At 36.6% G+C, this 23089-nt stretch overlaps 1 protein-coding gene across 1 annotated transcript; it reads right to left on the reverse strand.

Annotated features, from left to right (window-relative positions):
- Positions 1–224: 224 nt before the first annotated feature.
- On the reverse strand, positions 225–2418 carry LOC140891492 (small ribosomal subunit protein uS14z/uS14y/uS14x). Its single transcript, XM_073300008.1, has 3 exons — positions 2216–2418; positions 1022–1121; positions 225–484 (listed from the first exon to the last, which is right to left on the reverse strand). Exons 1-3 carry the CDS (start codon positions 2275–2277, stop codon positions 476–478), a joined length of 171 nt encoding a protein of 56 aa, XP_073156109.1. The 5' UTR covers positions 2278–2418; the 3' UTR covers positions 225–475.
- Between the last annotated feature and the right edge of the window lie 20671 nt (positions 2419–23089).

The raw sequence follows: 23089 nt of genomic DNA on the forward strand, positions 1-23089 counted from the left end.
AATACAACATTTTTTATTTGTGCACGAAATAACACATTATTTAAAAAAATGAAAAAACAACATAACAAAACCAAGAAAATGAAAAAATAACAAAAAGAAAATGGAAAAAGAAGGCCACACCAACCGTACAAACACTTTTCTCTCTTTTAGGCTCATTCTTAACAGAGAGTATAGAGTAGATGGATATAATTTTTTGTTATTGTTAAGCTAGTGAAGGTTGTGTGTTAAAAAATTGATCTCAAACCTGATCTTTTCTCAGAGTTGGCATAATAACCGGTATAGAATGGCGTAATACTACAAAAAAGTAGGTTCAAAACTAAATAAGCCTCCATCATTAGGTCAAAACCATAATTTCATCACACCATTTATGAGATATAGCAGTCAAAAAGATGATTCAAAAGTTGGACACAAGCGTTCTTCAAAAACCATTCCATCAAAGGACGGACACATCCGTGAGCTCTCGCAACTCCAAGGATCAGCGATACTACAAAAGATTCAGTAAATAAAAAGAAATCAATGGAAAACTTAAGTAGATATTTGATCAGTTAGACACAAGAGGCATGGACAGTTGAGTTCGAATCACGATTGAAATAGGAACCGGAACCATATCTTGGGTTCGGCTCTAGACCTGGAACTAAAACTAATGGGATAACAGTTCGAATTCAGTTTGCAGTAACAGAAACTTGGAACCAAAATCGCGTGGGGTCGTAACTGATCTTAAGTATTTACGATCCCAAATATACATAAGCAACTCAAATTTTATAATTTCAAATTTGCCTAATTTGTATAAATTAAATTCAAGCCCCACTTTTATTTCTTACTTCAATTGAGAATGATGAGATTAATATATATTATTCTGTAACGTAGATGTTGAAAAACTAAACGTATTCATTCGTTAGCTGTTGAGATGTAAAGGAGTAAATTTGGGCTAAGATCGATTCAACCATAACAGAATCAAAACTTGACCTTGTTAGAGAAAATTATCGGCATTAACCAGAAAAAAGAAATGCACTTAAAATACCTTGATGAAGCCAATTTCCTTAGCATTGCTGCGGAAGCACTGTCTGCAGCACATCAGCCCATACTTTCTAATTATCCCATGAGGATTCCCACAAACACGACTACCAAAAACAAAAACGAAAACACAATTCAATTTAACACCCAAGAATCAGCAGTAAGGATGAGAAATTTGTAGTGACTAGTGTTATAAAGGCTCCTGGAACTAAAAACTGCAAAGATTCGAACATCACAACTATACGTGAATGACACAAAGTCATACAAACAATCTTCTTTTTCACCAAAATTACCAGAATACTGATTCCTTGTGACAGAATATAGCCCAAAAGCTCAAAATGGGCCTACTGACACGATAAAGAAATCAATGGTTAGGAAGCAGCTACTACAACTTTTTTTCTAAGTGGGAAGGACATCCAGTTAACAGGGGGTTGAGACTTATCACAACTTGTATATAAAAATCTGAAGCAAGAAACATATCGAATTTAAAAAATTAAATGGAAACACAACGATCTAGCAACCAACAAGAATAACTGAGCTAGGGGGTAATAACGATTTGAGAGAAATAAGAGTAGTTTCCTCATAACACCAACACCCTGCCTCTCAATCTCTAGATGAAGATTCCGGGTCCAGTGAAAAACCACCTCTATAAGTAGACAAAAACTCAGGGAACAAAAAACAGTCTTAGATGTACCAAAAACAGCCACTAATATCCCAAATTACAGGTTAAACAACTAAAACCATTTGAACAAAACCCTCAAAACCTTGTATATGAACTTCACCAGCAGTTGACTTGACTCTAAACTGCGTAGCTTGTAAGAAGTGTCCGTTACCATACGAAAACGAAGGTACTTAACAGGTTATTAACAAGAAATGGCTAAAACACATAAGGTAAATTCACCAGCCAATTCCGGCATCAAGGATAGGAAATTCAACACGAATAAATGTTAGCAGCTAATGAATCAACGCAATATCAGCCAACAAACAGAAATTTGGCCATCCCAAAGTCATCGGTAGAAAATCAAAGCACAATTAAATGATCCAAATATCAAGATACAATTTTAGTACTTCCGCTAACATTCAGATAGACAGACGAATAAAATGCAAACATCGGCATCACAATAATGAATCAAAGCATGAATAAACGGGAATTGCATTAAAAAAACTAAAATTCAGATAAAGAAAAAGCGATAATTGGTACCAAGTGCGGGATCCTGGGCCGTAGGTTTTGGGGTGAGAATTCCACACATTGGAATGTCCCATCTTCCTCCTCAGAATCGATCGAAAATTTCTCAGGCGCCGCTGAAGAGAGACTCCGTGATACTGGTACACTGTGAACAACTTCTTATTGCTGGAGCCTCCCGAAAGTCAAACCCTAATGTTGACTTGATTCCGTGGGTCGCAATGTTACCAACCCAATTCATTTATTTCATATGTTGCGGTCCAATTTTGTGTTTGATTTGCTAGAGGACGAGAGGAGGCCCGCACTTTGGCGGGTCAGGAATTTTGTCAGACCTCCTATATATTTGATGTGATCCTCGTTGTAATTTTATAGCAGGACGGATCTAAAAATTTTGTCTAAAACAGTGTTTTTATAATTAGATCGGTGATTGAACTGGTCTATTTAAAATAAACGGTTCAATCGGTCAGACCGTTTTAATCGAACAGTGTTTTTATAATTAGATCGGTGATTGAACTGGTCTATTTAAAATAAACGGTTCAATCGGTCAGACCGTTTTAATCGAACGGTCGAACCGAAAAACCAGCCTCCCGAAAGTCAAACCCTAATGTTGACTTGATTCCGTGGGTCGCAATGTTACCAACCCAATTCATTTATTTCATATGTTGCTGTCCAATTTTGTGTTTGATTTGCTAGAGGACGAGAGGAGGCCCGCACTTTGGCGGGTCAGGAATTTTGTCAGACCTCCTATATATTTGATGTGATCCTCGTTGTAATTTTATAGCAGGACGGATCTAAAAATTTTGTCTAAAACAGTGTTTTTATAATTAGATCGGTGATTGAACTGGTCTATTTAAAATAAACGGTTCAATCGGTCAGACCGTTTTAATCGGACGGTCGAACCGAAAAACCGTTTATATAATTTAATATAATAAATAATATATTTGAATTTTAAAAACTCCAAAATTATATAAATAGACAAAAATATATATATATTTAACGGACCGGAAAATCGACCGGTTCTCGGTCGAACCGGTTGAATCGACCGGTCCGGTCCGGCTCCAAAAACATTGGTCTAAAGATGTAGAGATCCAGAGATCGCAAACGTCAAAAGAGGCTGATTCATATATATATATATATATATATATATATATATACAATTTTGCTATCATGCCCACTCACCGTGCCCACCTAATATGCCCACCATGAGGTGACACTCAACTATTGGATGTGATGAATTGTGCGTCCAATAGTTGAGTGCCACCTCATGGTAGGCACATTAGGTGGGCACGGTGGATGGGCAGGATAGCAAAACTCTATATATATATATATATAGAGTTTCTTTCAAGTGCCCAACTATCATGCCCACCACCATGCCCATCAATAATGTGACACTATTCTATTGGACCTACAATTTATCACATCTTTATCACATCCAATAGAATAGTGCCACATCATTGGTGGGCATGGTAGGTGGGCACTTGAAAGAAACTCTATATATATATATATATATATATATATATATATATATATATATATATAGCACCTTAGTGTACACCTTGGTTTACATATTTGCTTCTTAATTACAAAACTTTCCTTGATCAACAAGATATTTATTTCAAATCATGGATAGTTTTGTATTTAATGAGGTTAATTATAAATAGGTGTAAGCCAAAGTGTACACTGCAAGGTGTAAATCTAGCATTTTTCATATATATATATATATATATATATAATCATCCATAAAAATGTTTTAAAATATATTAAATATAAATAATATATATATTTTTATTCATATTTAATTTAACCCTCAAACTTGAAACTTTCTAATTAATCATTAATAATAAATGTAGTCAACAATTTACGAAATATATCTACTTTAATATAAATAATTAAACTATCATTCAAATATTCTTTTTCCATTCGATTAATCGATGAAACTTTGGTTGGAATATCGACAAATAGCAACATAAATGAATTCTAACAACAAAAATAAAGATAATTTTTTTAATAATTATTATGTACAGTTTTTATTCCAAAAAAAAATATGTACAATTTTAAAAGTCACAAAAAAAATTAAAATATAACGTCACCCCTTATCGTAGGAAAATTCGACGTGTCAAATATCAACTATATGATTCACAGTCCTTATATTGGTCACACACACACTCACATAGGCTTGATCAAAAAAAAAAAAATAAAAAAAAATCATAGACTTGATCAGTGATCTGATCTAGCATGTGGGCAGGTCAATAGTTAATAACTTGTCTGTTTGATAAACAAAATTAGGGCATATAATTTTTTTTGTGTAAATACGAGAATGGATCATGTTATGTCTGATGTATGTAATGGATTACAGTGTAATAAACTAATACGATAATTTGGAAAATGATTTTAAGGTTGTATTTGGAGTGGTCGTTTGAAATCCATGATTTCGAATTTATTTTCATTGTTAAATAGAGGAAAATCAAATAACGTTCCGTTTACAGTTTAGTTATACTAATCACAATATATTTCAAATAATTTCAATATTAAGTCTCGCAGAAAAATAGCTCAAAGCAAAGATGATACAAAACTTATTAAATGTGTATATTTATTATTTGGATTACGTATACAAAAGAAATTCAAATTAATCTTCATAGTTATTTATAATATAATTACATTAGTCAAAATGAATTTCAAATTTTTCAATACAAAGACAACCTAAGTCCTAAACAGATAATCAAAGAAAATAATCGTATTTCCGTATTTTTCGGAGGACGTGGGGGGTTTTATTTCATTTTAATATTGTTATTAGTTTTATTTATTTATTTTCAATCAAGGAGAAGTGAGAAAATTTGGATGAGCAAATTGGTGATAAATTCCCAAATTCAAACTTGACTTTGCCCTATCTTTCTACTCATAAGATTCTTTGCAATAGCTCCCTAGAACACCAAAACTTGAATATTTAATTGTTTAATTCTTGTACTGGATTTATGCTAAAAATCTAAAGACTTTATGCTAAAATCTGAAGATTTTGTGCTTATTCATGGTACAAAGAATTATCCGCAAAAATGGTATCAGAGCCTTAGGTTAATTATTCAGACATAATATTATTCGTTAATTCATGTTTTTCTTTGTTGAGGAGAAGTTTTTTTTTTTTAAGATGACTTCAAACAAAGGTTTGAATCAAGAGGATTTTATTCATATGAAATCCTATAAACAAGTTAATCTATTCACAATAGATTACTTACAACAGGTTGTGATTAATGCTCTTAATTTTGAAGAGATAAAGAAAAAATGATTTCTAACTCTCAATTTTTAGAGATTACCCCAGATTCCTCTAAACTCTCCGGAGATTTTAGAGAAATTCAAAAGACGGTACAATATTACAGCAATCAGCTGTATGAAATACCTCGAAAAATTGAAGAAGTCCTTAAGAAACAAGAAGAAATTCTTGGAAACCTAAAAGATCTTCAAAATAAAATCATAAATCTAGAACACACTTCGAGTTCTAGAAAAAGAAATACAGGAGGAAGGTTATGTAGTGACCCGCACCGTGATCACCTACTAATCAGAACTTAAGCATGCAATTAATTAATAAAATAATCTTAATCAGAAAAACTGCGGAATTAAAGTAAGTCAAATACCAGGTAAGCAAAACCTAGTGGTCAACCCTGCTATCCAGCCTTGGTCACCACCTAACCTCCCTGTCTCCGGGAGAACTACCTGCATCTGCCCCATGGAATAGGGCATTCAGCCAACAGAAAATAACCGGAAGTGAGCCTAACATGCTCAGTACGAGAGTATGAGTATACGGTGTTATGTGTGCATGTATGCAAGTGAACTGGGTACCAAGACTCTCAAGTCAAGAAACAAGCTTATAGACCGGGCCCAGGGTATATAGCACGCTGCGCCGTCGCATCAGGAGGTGGCTCATATACCCAGTGGATAATGGCGACCTAATACTAGTACATGTGTCCAACCATAAAGGTGACCTGACACAAGACTTATGTATCCAACCATCCACAAACTCGTAGGGTGAGCGCCCTACTACAGGATACCTCTAAGGTAAAAGCTCAATATGCTCATGTATGCAATATACAGTCATGACATGCTATAAAGACATATAAAACATGCAATCACATAATCCATGCAAACACATAATACATGCATACTCAATTTGGATATCTCGAATAATACTTCCGTACCTTTCTAAGGCAGATCCTAGAAGCTTCCATCTAGGTCCAAGCCTACCATGCAACACTACAACATAAATAACCATGCATTACCTAGCATGCCAAACATCACCTACTAGGCTCTAAAAGCCTTAATTAAACTATAGTCTACTCTCTATTTACTATAGGGAACCAAAGCCATACCTTCGTCCGTCGTCAGTCCGCTGATGTCGCATGCCCTAGAGCCTGGGCATAGCCTAGCTACGACTCCTAGATGCCTCGCCAGAGATCTGCCACCTGGCTGCTACTGCGGACACTGTCCGCTATAAAATAAACTATTTCCTACTCTAACTCTTAAAGAAAGAGTTACGAAGCCCTTAAATAGAGCGTTTATCGGGAGAGAAGAGGGAAAATTGCACTTAAAAATGAGTGATTCGGACCCCTATTTATAGGCCACGATCGAAAGCTCCGATCTCCTGATCGGAAGCTCCGATCGGTGCATGTTTGCCACGTTTTGGACGGCCGAGATCGGAAGCTCCGATCGCAGGATCGGAAGCTCCGATCTTCTGCATCTGGCCACGTGTTTCAATCTCCTTGACACCTGTTTTTGGTTGAGATCGGAAGCTCCGTTCTCGGATCGGAAGCTCCAATCTCCCCGGTAGCTCCGAACTGTTTCTCATGCTTCCGAACTAGTTTTGGTCCGCCCGGGGGTCCCGGTAGCTCCGAACTGTTTCTCATGCTTCCGAACTGGTTTTGGTCCGCCGGGACCCCCAGGACCTACCCCACCATTTTCGGACGTTCCGGATCTGATTTTCCACTTATTTTAACCAAATAAGGAATCCTTAAACATGTTTTGACACTTTTAAAATTATATGTCATTTTCTAACATGTTTAAAATCACTTAATCTTGTAAAATGGAACCGGGCTATTACATTCTCCCCCTACTTAAGATATTTCGTCCTCGAACAATCTTAAGTATTGAATGCAGTAAAATACTGAATAAACATCTTTTATTCAAACTGATTCATTTCATAACCACTACCTACATTCCAGGAAATTGTGCACCACAAATAGGAACTAATAAAGAAACCAGCGATCCCGTAGAAAGACATCACGAGCCCTTGTGGAAAAAAAACAATTTGCTGAGCCGGAACAAAAGATATCAAATTTCTACCAAGATAACTGGAAGTTCCAACCAATAAGAATCCTAATGAACCTAAAAAAACGATAAGGGCCCAGCAAAAATTACTTAGTTTTCGAGACCCCGTTATAAGTTCTATCCATATATGTTCTGATCGCCAACTCATACTTCATCCGATTTCATTTTATTGGAATTGAGAGAACACCCCAAATTATTTTGACTTTACTTTTTTTTATTTCCGAAGGAACTCTCATCAAACTAGCACTAGTTCACATCAAACTAGTGCTAGTTGATGTGAACCCTTAGGAGTAATTTATCAAATTGGTTAGATCTAAACTAATAACATACCCTTCCTTAAATCCCAATATACATATTACAGATAGATCCACCAACTTTAGGTATCCAACAATCCTGCTCTATTTGAAACTAGCTGGAATTTATTTACCCATAGATCATTTTCTGCAGGCATAATAGCTTTTTCCTTTAGAAATCACATGTCATACCATATTTCCATTTCCCGAAAGAAATAAATATCTGTGTTATGCTAGCAAGTAGAAGTTCAAAAAAAAAATGGATGAGGTGGGATCCCCTCAGATCTAAACAATCTTGTTTTTTTGAACATAAAGAAATAAAGAAGCCATTGCAATTGCCGGAAATACTAGGCCCACTAAAGGCACAAAAACAGAGGGAAAAGTGAAAGTTGTCATAAAATGGGGTACCTCAATTTACTATTTGCACCTGTTATTATTTTTTTTATATCATATCTTACAATAATTATAATTCAAAATTGTAATTATTATGAATTGGTCTTTATTATTAAATTGAATTTAATAATTCTTATAGAAGTAATAAATATCTATATATTACAAGTTACAATCTGAAAGTACAACAATTCAAAATCGCTTTGGATAATCTGTACGCATACAACTCTCAAGTTCCCAAGTGGCCTCCTTAGTGCCTCGGCGCTGCCACTGAACTAGAACAAGAGGAATCAAGAGGAATGGACTTGTTGCGTAACACCTTATCCTTGTGACCTATGATACGCAAAGGTCTCTCCACGTATGTCAAATCCGAGTCCAACTGTATCTCAGATGGCTGTAAGATATGAGACTCATCCGCCACATATCGTTGTAACAGTGAAACATGGAACACGTCATGGATAATAGACAAATACGGGGTAAAGCCAACCTGTAAGTCAGATCTCCAACACTTTCCAATATTTCAAATGGACCAATAAACCTAGGAGATAGCTTAACCAAATCTCAAAATCCTGCGAAATGGTGAGACTTTCAGGAATACTTTCTCACCCACCTCAAACTGTAAAGGTCTGCGCTTGACATTCGCATAGCTAGCTTTTCGATCCTGCGCAACCTTAATTTTCTTCTTGATCTGTCCCACTTTTTCCCAGAACAGTGGAGTATGACATCATCGCCCGTACAACGCCTCAAACGGAGCCATCCTAATACTGCGATGGTAACTGTTGTTGTATGCGAACTCAATCAATGGCAACTGATCTTGCCATGCTGGACCAAAATCCATAGAACATGCTCGCAACATATCTTCAAGAGTACAAATCGTGTGCTCTGACTGTCTGTCAGTCTCTGGGTGATATGTTGTACTCAAACTAAGAGTAGTACCCATAGCGCGCTGAAGACTCCCCAAGAACCTGGAAGTAAGCCTGGGATCTCGATCGCTGACTATGCTCACAGGCACTCCGTGCAATCGAACAATATCCTGGATGTACAATCGTGCCATCCTATCAAAACTGAAGTCTAGGTTATAAGGAATGAAATGTGCTGAATTGGTGATTCGGTCCATCACAACCCAGATAGCATCATAATTCCTCGAGCTCACCGGTAAATGGGTCACGAAGTCCATCATGATCAACTCTCATTTCCAATCAGGAATGGATAAACTGTGAAGCAATCCTCCAAGTTGTCAGTGTTTTGCCTTGACCTACTGATACACCAAACATATAGAAGCATACTAATATACATTTTTCTTCATTCCTTTCCACCAGAAAGAACCTCAGACGCAAATCTTTCTACACCGAAAAGATTCGCATACTTTATGACTAACACTTGTCATAACACCTGTGACAACGTCGTTGTCCACAATTCTTGATTTCTTGAACCTCTCAGGTTCTCTTCTTGGAAAACATCAATACAATTATTCTGTTGATTAACAAATCGATTAGTGCAAGATGAACAAAACTGTTTCATCCCTCTTAGGCAAAGTCCTAAAACCAATACAACCTAGCAAAAACCCCTGAATCGATCTCATCGAATCAGACTTATCAATGCATCCATTAGACATCCTGAAAAATCAGTGACAACAATCTCGCTGGATCTGATAACCTTAGATCTCAGCTGCTGTCCTTTTTCCATGTCTAAACACTTGATGTTATCCTGTTAGTATTCATTAAAATTCAAATGCTTGCTAGATCAATTTCTGTCACTGAAGTCCGAGAATTACTTCAAATCATTCCTGAGAACTGAATATCTGAGTACTATACTCATCTTATCAGTCTACCAAAAATTGAATAATTCCAATCGTTCTTTATGCAAAAGAATATTTAGCTCCTCCATCACGGGGTTATAACATCTGTATCTAACTCAGACAAATAGTTGCAAATAGTCATTGGCACCAAACTTGCACCAATTTAACTGACCATTTTGAAACATACATGAACACCTAAGTGCCCAGCTTTCACTAACCAAGTGAATTCTCATACTGATGAATCCATGCTGTAACTTAGCAGGCTCATGACATCTGTCAATAGAATCGAGTATCTTTTCAAGGTTATCAAACTGACACCAAACTATATTTTTAACGTAACTGTTGCAATGATCTCTAGACTGAGTAAATTTTTCATCCTTTCCTGAAGTACGAAAGACTTCCAGAATATCAATGGAAATATACTCTCCCATGTCTATCGTTGATCACAGTTCACGTCTCCTAGTATAAGTCATCACAGTGCCCTGATAAAATTCTTATTTGCTTGACAATCCATCGATCGAATTCCAATTCTTATAGGAAAATTTACCTAAGTAAACTCATAACTTAGAATTTCCTGTTCATCTCGTAATCAAGATCCTGATCACTAAATTACCTCTGATAGAATCAGACAATACTGGTAAAACTTCCTGGTTCTCCCCCAGTATCACGTGCGAGAACTACCCGTCCAGAATATTCACTTGTCAAGGAATCCTTTCCAAGACTATTCTGTCCACGGAAATGAAAGTCTATATCTCTGATGAAGTCAGACGATAACTCAAATCCCTTGGAACTAATCCAGTACCAAGTATAACTCCAGAAGACTCAAATAAATCCTGAATATTCTCCTGATAGTTATACTCATTGCTATGACTATACAAACAACGAGACTAAGGTAAGTCTTTCTATAATGCCAAACTGGAACAAAAGAATCCTTCCAGAGTAGACCGACATAAGGTCGCACTTACTATACCGTCTCGGAACCCGACAGTCAAAAGCACCCTGGCATAACTCATCCATGAGTCTCTGATATTATGCAATCATTCTTTTCTGGACCAAAATCATTGGTCAAGGAAAATTCTTTGTAGAGGCACAACTCAAATCCCGAGTCTGCAAGCATCTGATAATTAAATCCTGTTGAATATCAATTCAAATAATCTCCTGGATTAAATCCCGATATCACAAATCAAGATCAAAAACTTATCTACTCAGAACAATTACTTGTCAAGGAAAAATCCATTCCAAGACTGTTCTGACAACGGAACATCTTTATCTCAAATAAACGATAACTAAACCTTGATACCACACCTGGTATCTGTCCTATCCAAAGTCATACCCTGTTGTGGCTGTTGCCAAATTTCCAAACTGAGTAGTCTTTCCTATATAGTCCCTGGAGCACCAAGGCCTCCAAAAAATCTCTGAAGTATAGAACCTTCTAGAGGAATAATCGACTAAGGGTGGCGCCCCCTCATGTCTAGTACTGGTCACAATCCCCAAATCTTGGTATTACTTAGTCTGTCATCCTGATGAAAATCCATCATCACTAGGTAACAACCTAAAAGATCAAAACAACCAATTGTTCTAAATAAATCCGTCTAGAACAAACATTCATGCATCCTGATGAATCACATCATTTCTGAAAACACTTGATTTACTAGAATATTCTAGGTAAAACATCTAGAACTATTCATTGAAAACATGCAAAATCCCAAGTACTCATTAAAACAATGATCATTCTTTTATTCAAAATAACCAAGTTAATCTCAAAGATTACAACACTTGAACCACAAATCCAGGTTCTAATATAATCTTTATTACAATCCCATGTAATATATAACATAACCAAAAGATTACACTAAAAGATGTACAATACAATAATAACTGAGTACATCAAATACTAAAATCTTTAATAAATCTGATTACAACTGAAATACTGTTTACAAGAGAATACAGTATTTAAACTCCAGCGGAAGTCTTTCATTCCGTATACTGATCTTGAACATGAAGTTTTCCTCAGGTCAGCAGACCTTCTTCGTCGCAAGATCTCTAAGATAAAATCTTGCTAATCTACCGGATCCTTCCAATATTGTTGGGTTCCTTATCTGGTATATGAGACAAGATTTTCCCGTCAATCTCTCCAACTACTAGTGAAGAGTCTTCCGGGGTGGCTTCCTTGGTCGACTTAGAATGGATAACTACATGTCACACATTCCGTTCAACCTGGAGAAGTGCCTGGCGTTGAAAACTGAATCTTCTCTTCCAGCTCCATCCTGCTGGGATCCACATAATACGATCCTCCGCTGCCAACCTTGGCAATGACGATCTTGGAAAAGCCTAGACATCCTTCTATTCCAATTCCTGATACTGCAATCGTTATTGAATCCAACTTGTAATCCTACAAAGATAACCCAAAATCAATACTATGTCCCAAATAATCTTATTGCATGCTCTGATACCATAAATGTAGTGACCCGCACCGTGATCACCTACTAATCAAAACTTAAGCATGCAATTAATTAATAAAATAATCTTAATCAGAGAAACTGCGGAATTAAAGTAAGTCAAATACCAGGTAAGCAAAATCTAGTGGTCAACCCCGCTATCCAGCCTTGGTCACCACCTAACCTCCCTGTCTCCGGGAGAACTACCTGCATCTGCCCCATGGAATAGGGCATCCAGCCAACAGAAAATAACCGGAAGTGAGCCTAACATGCTCTGTACAAGAGTATGAGTATACGGTGTTATGTGTGCATGTATGCAAGTGAATTGGGTACCAAGACTCTTAGGTCAAGAAACAAGCTCATAGACCGGGCCCAGGGTATATAACACGCTGCGCCGTCGCATCAGGAGGTGGCTCATATACCCAGTGGATAATGATGACCTGATACTAGTACATGTGTCCAACCATAAAGGTGACCTGACACAAGAATTATGTATCCAACCATCCACAAACTCGTAGGGTGAGCGCCCTACTACAGGATACCTCTAAGGTAAAATCTCAATATGCTCATGTATGCAACATACAGTCATGACATGCTGTATATAAAGGCATATAAAACATGCAATCACATAATCCATGCAAACACATAATACATGCATACTCAATCTGGATATCTCGAATAATACTTTCGTACCTTTCTAAGGCAGATCCTAGAAGCTTCCATCTAGGTCCAAGCCTACCATGCAACACTATAACATAAATAACCATGCATTACCTAGCATGCCAAACATCACCTACTAGGCTCTAAAAGCCTTAATTAAACTATAGCCTACTCCTTATTTACTATAGGGAACCAAAGCCATACCTTCGTCCATCGTCAGCCCGCTGATGTCGCATGCCCCAGAGCCTGGGCATAGCCTAGCTACGACTCCTAGACGCCTCGCCAGGGATCCGCCGCCTGGCTGCTACTGCGGACACTGTCCGCTATAAAATAAACTATTTCCTACTCCAACTCTTAAAGAAAGAGTCCCGAAGCCCTTAAATAGAGCGATTATCGGGAGAGGAGAGGGAAAATTGCACTTAAAAATGAGGGATTCAGACACCTATTTATAGGCCACGATCGGAAGTTCCGATCTCCTGATCGGAAGCTCCGATCGGTGCATGTTTGCCACGTTTTGGACGGCCGAGATCGGAAGCTCCGATCGCAGGATCGAAAGCTCCGATCTCCTGCATCTGGTCACGTGTTTCAATCTCCTTGACACCTGTTTCTGGTTGAGATCGGAAGCTCCGTTCTCGGATCGGAAGCTCCGAACTGCCCGGTAGCTCCGAACTGTTTCTCATGCTTCCGAACTGGTTTTGGTCCTCCGGGACCCCCGGGACCTACCCCACCATTTTCGGACGTTCCGGATCTGATTTTCCATTTATTTTAACCAAATAAGGACTCCTTAAACATGTTTTGACACTTTTAAAATTATATGTCATTTTCTAACATGTTTAAAATCACTTAATCTTGTAAAATGGAACCGGGCTACTACATTTACCACTCTCATTTGGAACCGAACCTTTGTTACATCAGAAAGGTAAAACCAAAATGGTCCAAAAACCTTTAACCAATGATGAAATGATGATTAATCTTATAAAAGCAGTATCAGAAAAAAACACTATCTGATGACTACTTTAGAAAGATTAATCTCGAGGATCTACAAGATCTTGCGGATTCTTTTGCGAATCTCAAAGTAGTAGATCTAAAAATGAATTTCCCTGAGGGTGAACAACCCATAGGGAATCCCCCAAGATATGTGGTTAAAACAGAAGAACCATATAGTGAGTTTCAGGTTGGAGAAAATTCACATCCAGTAGGAACCAGATCAAGAAGAAGTAAAATCCCTCTCCATCAAACTCCTTACGGAAAAACTGTTTTAGATCCAATACATCCTTACGGGGTTATGTTAAACCTTGATGTATTGGACTTCAAAAACAGAGAAGATCTTATAGATGATTGGATGTCAGCTATGAGAATAGCAGCAGGGACATTAGATCTCAATAAAGAAGGATTCATTAAACTTCTAGAAATGAGTTTAATGGGATCTGTTAAGATCGCATGGGAGATGACTATGCCAGAAACTAAGGAATCAATCTTAGCAGGAGAATCCCTCAGCGAGATTGGAGAAAGAATGGCCACCCTATTTAAAGCACAATTCATAGGGGTGGACAATTTCAATAATCAAGATACAGATAAAAAGAGAAGATATACTCAAGCTCTTTATAGCCTCGAGTTACATGATATATGCTTAGTTGATGAATACATTATGTTATTCACTAAATACAGATGAAATTCGAGAGTTGAGGAAAATATAGCTATTCAGCTATTTTGTGCAAAAATTTCAAGTCCCTGGAGAGAAATGCTGATTAAAGAATATGTTCCTGGCAATGTTGATACATTGGCAAGACGTGCCTCCTTTTAGAAAGGAAAATTAGCAGAATGGTGTCATATGACAGCATTACAGAAGAACTACAAGAAAATAAGGGGTATAGATAAGCGTACACCTTTGTGTTGTAGAGAAAATGATCTTTCAACGATCATTGGAAACAGATCACAGGGATTTAAAAGGAAGAAATTCAGAAATAATCCCTATAATAAAAGAATGAAAAGTTCTTGGAAACCAAGAACATTTTGGTCCAAACAAAAGGCCAGATCCTATAGATCAGGTAGAAGAAGTGGACCTACAAGAACATCCCCAGCAATAGGCTCATCACAAAGCAGAGGAAGAACACCATCAAGAAGAACTTTCAGAAGAACTCATACAAGAGCAAGTGAAAGTTTCAAGGATTGCAACTGCTGGACATGTGGAGCAAGAGGACATATATCTACAAATTGTCCAGAAAACGAGAAAAAAGGAGTTAAACTCTTTGAAGCAACACCAGATATGGATGATGCAGTCTTCTTTCAATATCTAGTCCAAGTATATCAATTTGAGGATATCCCCTCAGATGAAAGCATATACGAAGAAGAGATATTGTTTAGTCGAGAAGTTTCTGAGAATGAATCAGAATCAGAATCAGAGTAAAGAGGAAGTGTTTCGCCATGAAACACATGAAAGTTTGGCTGGGTTCTTTAGCCAAACCACGATATCTCATAATATGGTCCAAAGAATTATGAGAGAAAATCCAACATTACAGAAGTACCAAGGATTTTCGGCAGGACAAGTTGAAAGAGTCTTAGGAAACCTAGGACTAAGACAAAGAAGACATAATTTGATTTATAAGGTATCCAGAAGGGAAATAACGATCCCTATGGAATTAACCAGTAATCAAATTGAAATGCAGTTAATTTCCTTTGAAGAAATTCGAGAAGAATTACAGAAATTAAAATCAGAAGTAGCAAAGGCAATGTCTTGGATTCATATTGGAGCAATCCAGATTATGATCAAGGCTATTTTTAAAGAGGGAATAGATTCACCTATATATATCGTAGTATGCGATAAAAGAATGGAAAATATACAAGATGCGGTTCTAGAAACTATCTCGGGAAATTTATGTGCAGGAAAAATTGTAGGAGTTATTTATCCAAGAATAGCCTACAATTTAGCTGATAGAGATTTTAGTCGAGCCTTGACTTTGCATCAAAACTTCAAGAAAAAAAGACTAATGAAGGAAGGTAATAGACCATATTCTATTACATATCAAATTTCTTATGATCTTTCTAATACTCACCATTCTGAATTATTTATTAGAAATGAGTTCATTGAAATTTCAGAGATCTTTGGGAAAGTTGCTGAAACGACCCTAACTCTCTAATATAAATAAATATGCGGAATTTTTTTTTTTATATACTTACTAAGTAAAGGTATGTACATACATGCCCATACATATATGCACAGAATAAATAGATTTAAAAATAAATAAACTAAATAAAAAAAATGCAACCTTTAATAAATTAAATATCTGAGTCAAACATTTAATAAAATACTGACATAAGCAAAAATAAATAAAATTTGCATGCACTGAAAATATTTAAATAAAATATCTCATACTGTCAACCACTGAAAATAAATAAATAAATGTATAACATGTTAAAATATTCAAAACATGCATAAAGACTCAGACGACTATCACGGTCACGGGGTCACTGCATGTCCGCTCATATGTCCTTGCCGCCGGTGGGTACTACGTCATCCTCTACGTACTCACTTGCACCATACCAGTGTAGTGAGCCTAGAGGCCCAACATGCTAACATAACAAGGGTTTAAAAATAATTTAAATCACTTTAATACTAATACATAACATATACATGAATGAGCATGCTTAAAAAATATCATGACATAACATAACTTAAATTAACTTAAATATCATAATCATACATAATACATAAACATTGTTGAGCAAATTATTTTCTAACATCGCATGGTTGTATCCATAGTGTAACCTTAAATCATACATTAAATACTGATCAGCGTGGAAACCAACGTACGTGGCGGTGACGAATCACCTCTTAAATTGGCAGTAAACTGCCCTTCAATAGTTCACATATGGGGACGAATCCCCCTTAAATTGTCACACTACTTCAACTTCCAACATAAAATATTTTCTTTTGCTCAACCTTAAACATTAAATCATGCATAAAAAAAATTATTTCATGAATGCATGTACTTAAATAAAATGTGTGTCCTTCATATATATTTAATTTTAATTTCATACTAACATATAGATATAAAAATAACTTCCATGCATAAAAATAATTAAATATATATTCAGGACACATGCAATTTCTCATGGGTTGTACTGAACTGCTGGCCCTAACACTCAAGCCCATTTTCTTAAATTCTGGTCCATTAACATTGAGACTGGCCCATTAACATACTTAAACCCATTAACACCTTTCTAAGTCCAATAAATCAATTAAAGCCCATTAGCACATACTTGGCCCAATAACAACTTAATCTGGTCCAATGGGCCTAAAAGCCCAAAGACTGGCCCAATAATTTCCGTGGGCTCCAAAGCCCATAAAAATTATTGGACTAACTTAAAATAATTATTCAAGCTCATTAAAAAACTTAAATGTAGCCCATTAATTTAATTAATCTAATTAGCCCAATTAAAACACTTTAACTTAATAATTAACTTAAAAATAAAATACCCGAGCCCGACTAACTTAACCCGGACCTGGACCCACTAGAATTGACCCATGTCTTACTGAAACCGACCCGGACCCATGACCCGACCCGGAAAGCACCTATAACCTTAAAACCCGAAACCCTATTTCCCTTTGTGCTGCGGCCGTGAGCAGCCCTGAGCGGCTTTATAAAAACTAACCGTGCTGCCTGCTTCGGACACCTTTGGCCGTGAAAATACCGCCCATACTTAGACAACATCAAGACGGTTCTAACCCCACAAATTTTACCTCAAACGGATCTCTGTAGAGGGAGAACGAACCAAAACAATCTACCCCTAGTTTCTGCTCACGCGCAGAATGCGACCAGAGGCTTCAGGCCGTTCGGCCGCTCATCTCCGGCAACCACCGGCCGGAAAAATTACTTGTAAAACCTTCCCCAAGGTCTTGGGGTTCTAACCCAATTGGAATCACCCTCAAACTCGTCTTCAACAGTGCACACGAACCATTCTCCTAAAACCGCTCAAACTGCAACCTGTTGCGCATCAGAAATAGATGGCTTCGGTTCCAGCCTGTTACACCCATAAAACCTGACCAATCTCGACCCTAGGGACCCTAACACACCCACCTAGACATGCACCAGCAGTTGGTCGTACCATGTTGGAAGAAAACGTGAGTCATGATCAAACAAATGCATAAACATGTCATGAACATCAAAACCGATCCTTAAATCTGAAAATTTGAAGAAAAATCGATGCTACACAATACACACTCTATAATATCTGATAGGTACAAAAATTTGGAAGAAAAACATGCCTTGCACCGAAGATTTCGATCGAAAATATGATGCGTGATGCGTATACGATGTCCGGGACGAACAAATCTTTAAACCAAGCCAAAAACTTCAAGGTTTCGGGTATGGAGGCTGCTATAATCTGTTGGGACGTGAGAATGGGGGTGGGAGACGGCTGATGGGGTTTGGAAAAGTGACAGGGTCGGTTGGTTGGGGTTATGGTAGGGTAGGATTTGATTTTGTTTAAAATTTTTGGTAGATAACATAATCATAAAAGATATTACTCAAAATAAATATATTGTATCTTAAACAAAATCTTTAAAACTCACACATAATAATAATAATCTGATACAAAAGTATAAATCCCGAAATAATTACATAGGCTATTATTAAAATTTAATAAAAGTCATTAAAATGACTTATTTTGGCTAAAAATAAACTCCTAAATAAATATATAATTAAATACTAAAATTTTCTTGACAAAATACCTTAAAATATTATTTTAAGGCTCATAAACTCATAAAATATTTTTGGCTAAGAATTTTGGTATCTCGTCCGTCCACGGTCCCGTCTACGCGATCAAAACAATTAAATTTCCATAAATCACGAAAATCACTAATTATGGGTTAAATGCTTAAAATAACTTAAAACATGCACAAATAATTTCACATAATTATTTAACCCATAATCTAAAATTCTAAATAAATAAATTTCCTAATTTTGCATGCGAATTCACGTATTTAAAATATCGGGTGTTACAGTTGCTCAAGCAATATACCCGGAAAGAATCGAGTTTCCTTTAATTCAGGAAACAGACATTCAAATTCAAGACAGACCGGTTCCATACAGAGCCCTTAAAATAGAACCCCAAAGGTTATCTTTCCAAGGAGACAGAATGACAAGCAGGAGATGAGACAAATCTCCTATTCAAGAAATTCCACCAGAAGAAAAAGAGTTTTCTATAATAGGAAAACTTAGAGCTCCAGAAGGATGGAAAGAAGTAAAAATAGTATTCGAAATTACAAGTCATCGGAACTTGTTCTCTTGTAACTCGATTTACTATTTTGAACAACAGAAAAAAGGAACTTACCAAGGAGTGATAAATATTGGAGAATTGGAAGTTCAAATCTGGGGAATTCCAGGAAAAGAAATGGATCAACTCATTCTTGGTCTAGAATTCCTGGAGGACCATAAACCATGGAAACGCCTTAAAAAAAAATAGAGTTCATGGCAATAGAAAAGACTTGGAGGATTCAATAAGAATTCTACTAAATGGAAAACCAAGAGAATTGGATAAGGGACAATCCCTTAATCAGATTCGAGAACTCTGTTCACAGAGAGAGGAAGAAGCAACAATTGAAATTAGTAAGTCATGAACATGATTTACTAGAACGCATTGAAGAAGTAGAAAGGAGTAACCATACTCTACCTTCTGAGGCCTTAGGAAAACTAAAGGTAAATAGTCTTAATCGGATTACTGAGTTACAACACAGTCTGTTAAAAATGGCGGGGCCATTTAGTAATCTCTTTAAAAAATGACAACAAGTCCTTTCTCCATATACATTCCGATAGGGATGTTATATGAACTATATAAGGCTGAGTATTTTGCAGCTTATATTGACTCGGGAGCAGGAATTTGTACAGCAAAAAGAGGAGTCTTCCCTGAAGAATGTGAAGAAATATTGCCAAAAATTTCTGGACGAGATTTCTCTCGAAGAATTTTAATTCTTTGCAAAGAAATAAAACAAGCAGAGATCCTTATGGGAGGTGCAGGTCAAACACCTTGGTACAAGGTAAAAACACCACCAATCTATTTTCATGATACAGTAGTTGATATCCTGTTAGGAAATAACTTCTTACAAATGTTTAAGAAGTACAGAAAAGACAATGAGTCAAGAAGACTTATGTTCACTACAATTTGTGATCATAAAATTATCGTTCAAATACTCAAGGTTGCTTTTTATCGACAATTGCCGATAATATTTTGCAGCCAGTGTGGTGATAAAGGACAACTTTTTCACCCAAAAATGAAAGATCCAAGAAGGTTTGGAGAAACCATGTTGAAAATAACAACAGAAAAAGAACTCCAAACAGAAGATATGGAGCTTCTCAAGGTAACTCTAAATCACAGAGATATAGAGTTAGAAAATAAAGTATCCCTTGAAGATGTCAAAAAGAGGCTCAAAGAAAGTTACAACGAGCATCCTTTGGCATGGTGGGATAGAAATCAACTCAAAGTCAGTCTTACTCTAAAGGAAGGCAAAGAGTATGAATTCGTCAGATATATGCCTATCCCGATGAACATAACAGATCAAAGGGATATGAGAATGATTATCAAGGAACATTTGGACCTTGGTTTAATCAAAGAAGGAGTTTCACCATATAGCAGCCCAGGTTTTCTGGTTAGAAATCATGGTGAAATAAAAAGAGGGAAACCCAGGCTAGTTATTAACTACCAAGGTATTAATAAAATCCTGGAGTTTGATGGGTACTTCATACCAAGTTGAGAACACCTAATTAGCTGTGTACAAAATGCTAGAGTGTTCTCAAAATTTGATTGTAAGTCTGGATTTTACTAGATTCGAATGGAAGAAGGAAGTAAGAAATTCACAGCCTTCTCTACTCCACAAGGACACTATATTTGGGAAGTTATGCCTATGAGATTAGCTAATGCACCTCAGATATTTCAAAGAAAGATGGATTACTTTTTTAAAGATTATTTCAACTTTATGTTTGTTTATATTGATGATATTCTTATAGCATCAAAAAATATAGACGAACACGTTAAACACTTAGAGATTTTCTCTAAAATTTGTAAACAAGAAGGACTGGTTTTATCTGAAAAGAAAGCAGTCATAGCAACAAGGAAAATTAAATTCCTCGGTATTGAGATTGATGAAACTGAAATAATTCTACAACCCCATATTGTGAAAAAGGTAAAGAATTTTCCAAATAAACTCAAAGATGTAAAACAACTCCAGAGTTTTCTTGGAGTAGTTAATTTTGCAGGGATGCTCATTAAAAATCTAGCAATGTACAGAAAGATGTTCAGTCCTTTGTTAAAAAAGGATGCTAGGTTTATATGGACCGATGACCATACTAAAGGGGTAAACCAATTAAAAGAGATATGTAAGAATCTCCCAAAAATGGCTATACTCGTAGATGAAGATGATCTGGTATTATTTATGGATGCCAGTGACGACTGGTGGGCAGCAGTCCTTACCAAGATCACTCCAGATGGGAAAATACCATGTAGATACTGTAGCGGTCATTATTTTTACTTGCTAAAAAATTCACTCTGAAGGTTGATAACACCCAGGTAAAAGCTTTCCTTAAAAATAAGATTGAATCTAAACCTGAGAAAGCTAGGTTATTAAGATGGCAAGTATTATGTCAAAATTATATTTTTGATATTGTTATTATTAAATCTCATGAAAATATTCTTGCAGATTTCTTAACAAGAGATGGAAGGCAGTGACGTGGATTCCATCATGAAAATGCAGAGGCATCTCAGGGAACACCTTGGATTGCTTTAAAACGAGTTCAACCAGTTAGCCATTAATGCTGAAATGGCCGGTAGGTTACAACAAGCTGATCGGATCAAAGTATCTAATAGAATTATAGCATGTATGCAAGCTCAAACACAACTATGGACTGCTATTCAAGGACCAATTATGAAGTCTATAGAGAAACCATTGGTTTCTCATAAACAAGATATGCTAAAACCATTGGTTTTACAAGAACAAGAAATACAACCACCGGTTGTGAAACAAGATGTTGAGGAATCCAAAACTCAAAAAACAAGTGCTAATCTATCATCAGCCTTTGATGATCTGGATGAAGCAACAATTGATGAGAATAACTCATCAAGCCAACCCTCCGCCTCTGGGGTAAAAGAGGAAGAGATCAATCTTAGGCCCAACACTGGCAAGGGAAAATCTAAGATTGATACTAATCCATCTATTATTTCTCCATTCCAGGTTTATCAACAAAGGTGGGAGAAATTGAATACAAGGAGTGAAATCAACCCGAACACTTGCAGGGTTGATGTTGCAGGAATATATCCAAGGGTTTGGCTAAAAAACAATGTCAATCCTAAAGATGTAAAACTCTGGTATGAATTTGGGTCTTTGGCCTCAATTTATACAACGTCACCAAGCTTCCCGGAGATATCACAGTTACCAAAATGGATCCAGGAAGCAGTCCAAGAAACATGGGCAAATAATGATCATTTGTCCAGAGGAGATGTGCTTGAGTTATACTTTTTTAGTGCAGCTCCAGAACCAACAGTGAAAGGATCACACGAACCCTTTCATTTCATCAAGCTGAGGAGACCTGATATAAACAGTCATAAATTTATCAAGGATCCTAAAACTGAAGAAATACCCTTGGTGTCCACTTTCGGGGAAAATGAGATCTCAACCAGAAGGGCATGGGGTATTTGGGTCTATCTTACTGAGATGGACAAAGTCAAGTTTTCATTCAAATTTTATCAGAATTCTGTGAATGGATCGTTCCTGTTGAACACAATGACAGGAAAAACTACAGCATTTGCGGAAGAACTCTTCGAAAAGAAGAGAAACCTTTTGTGGAACAGCAAGCTGCCGGGGAGTAAAGAAACTCGCCGAAAATTTTGTAACATGGCTCATATTGGACGATGGTCATATAATATCTGCCCAGAATGCCCAAATCAGAAGGATCCAGAATTTGGAAAAACTTTTAGACCCCGAACGGATCGAAAGGATTTTTCCGAGACA

Source organism: Henckelia pumila, chromosome 3, assembly GCF_033568475.1.
Source record: "Henckelia pumila isolate YLH828 chromosome 3, ASM3356847v2, whole genome shotgun sequence".
Taxonomy (NCBI): Eukaryota; Viridiplantae; Streptophyta; class Magnoliopsida; order Lamiales; family Gesneriaceae; genus Henckelia; species Henckelia pumila.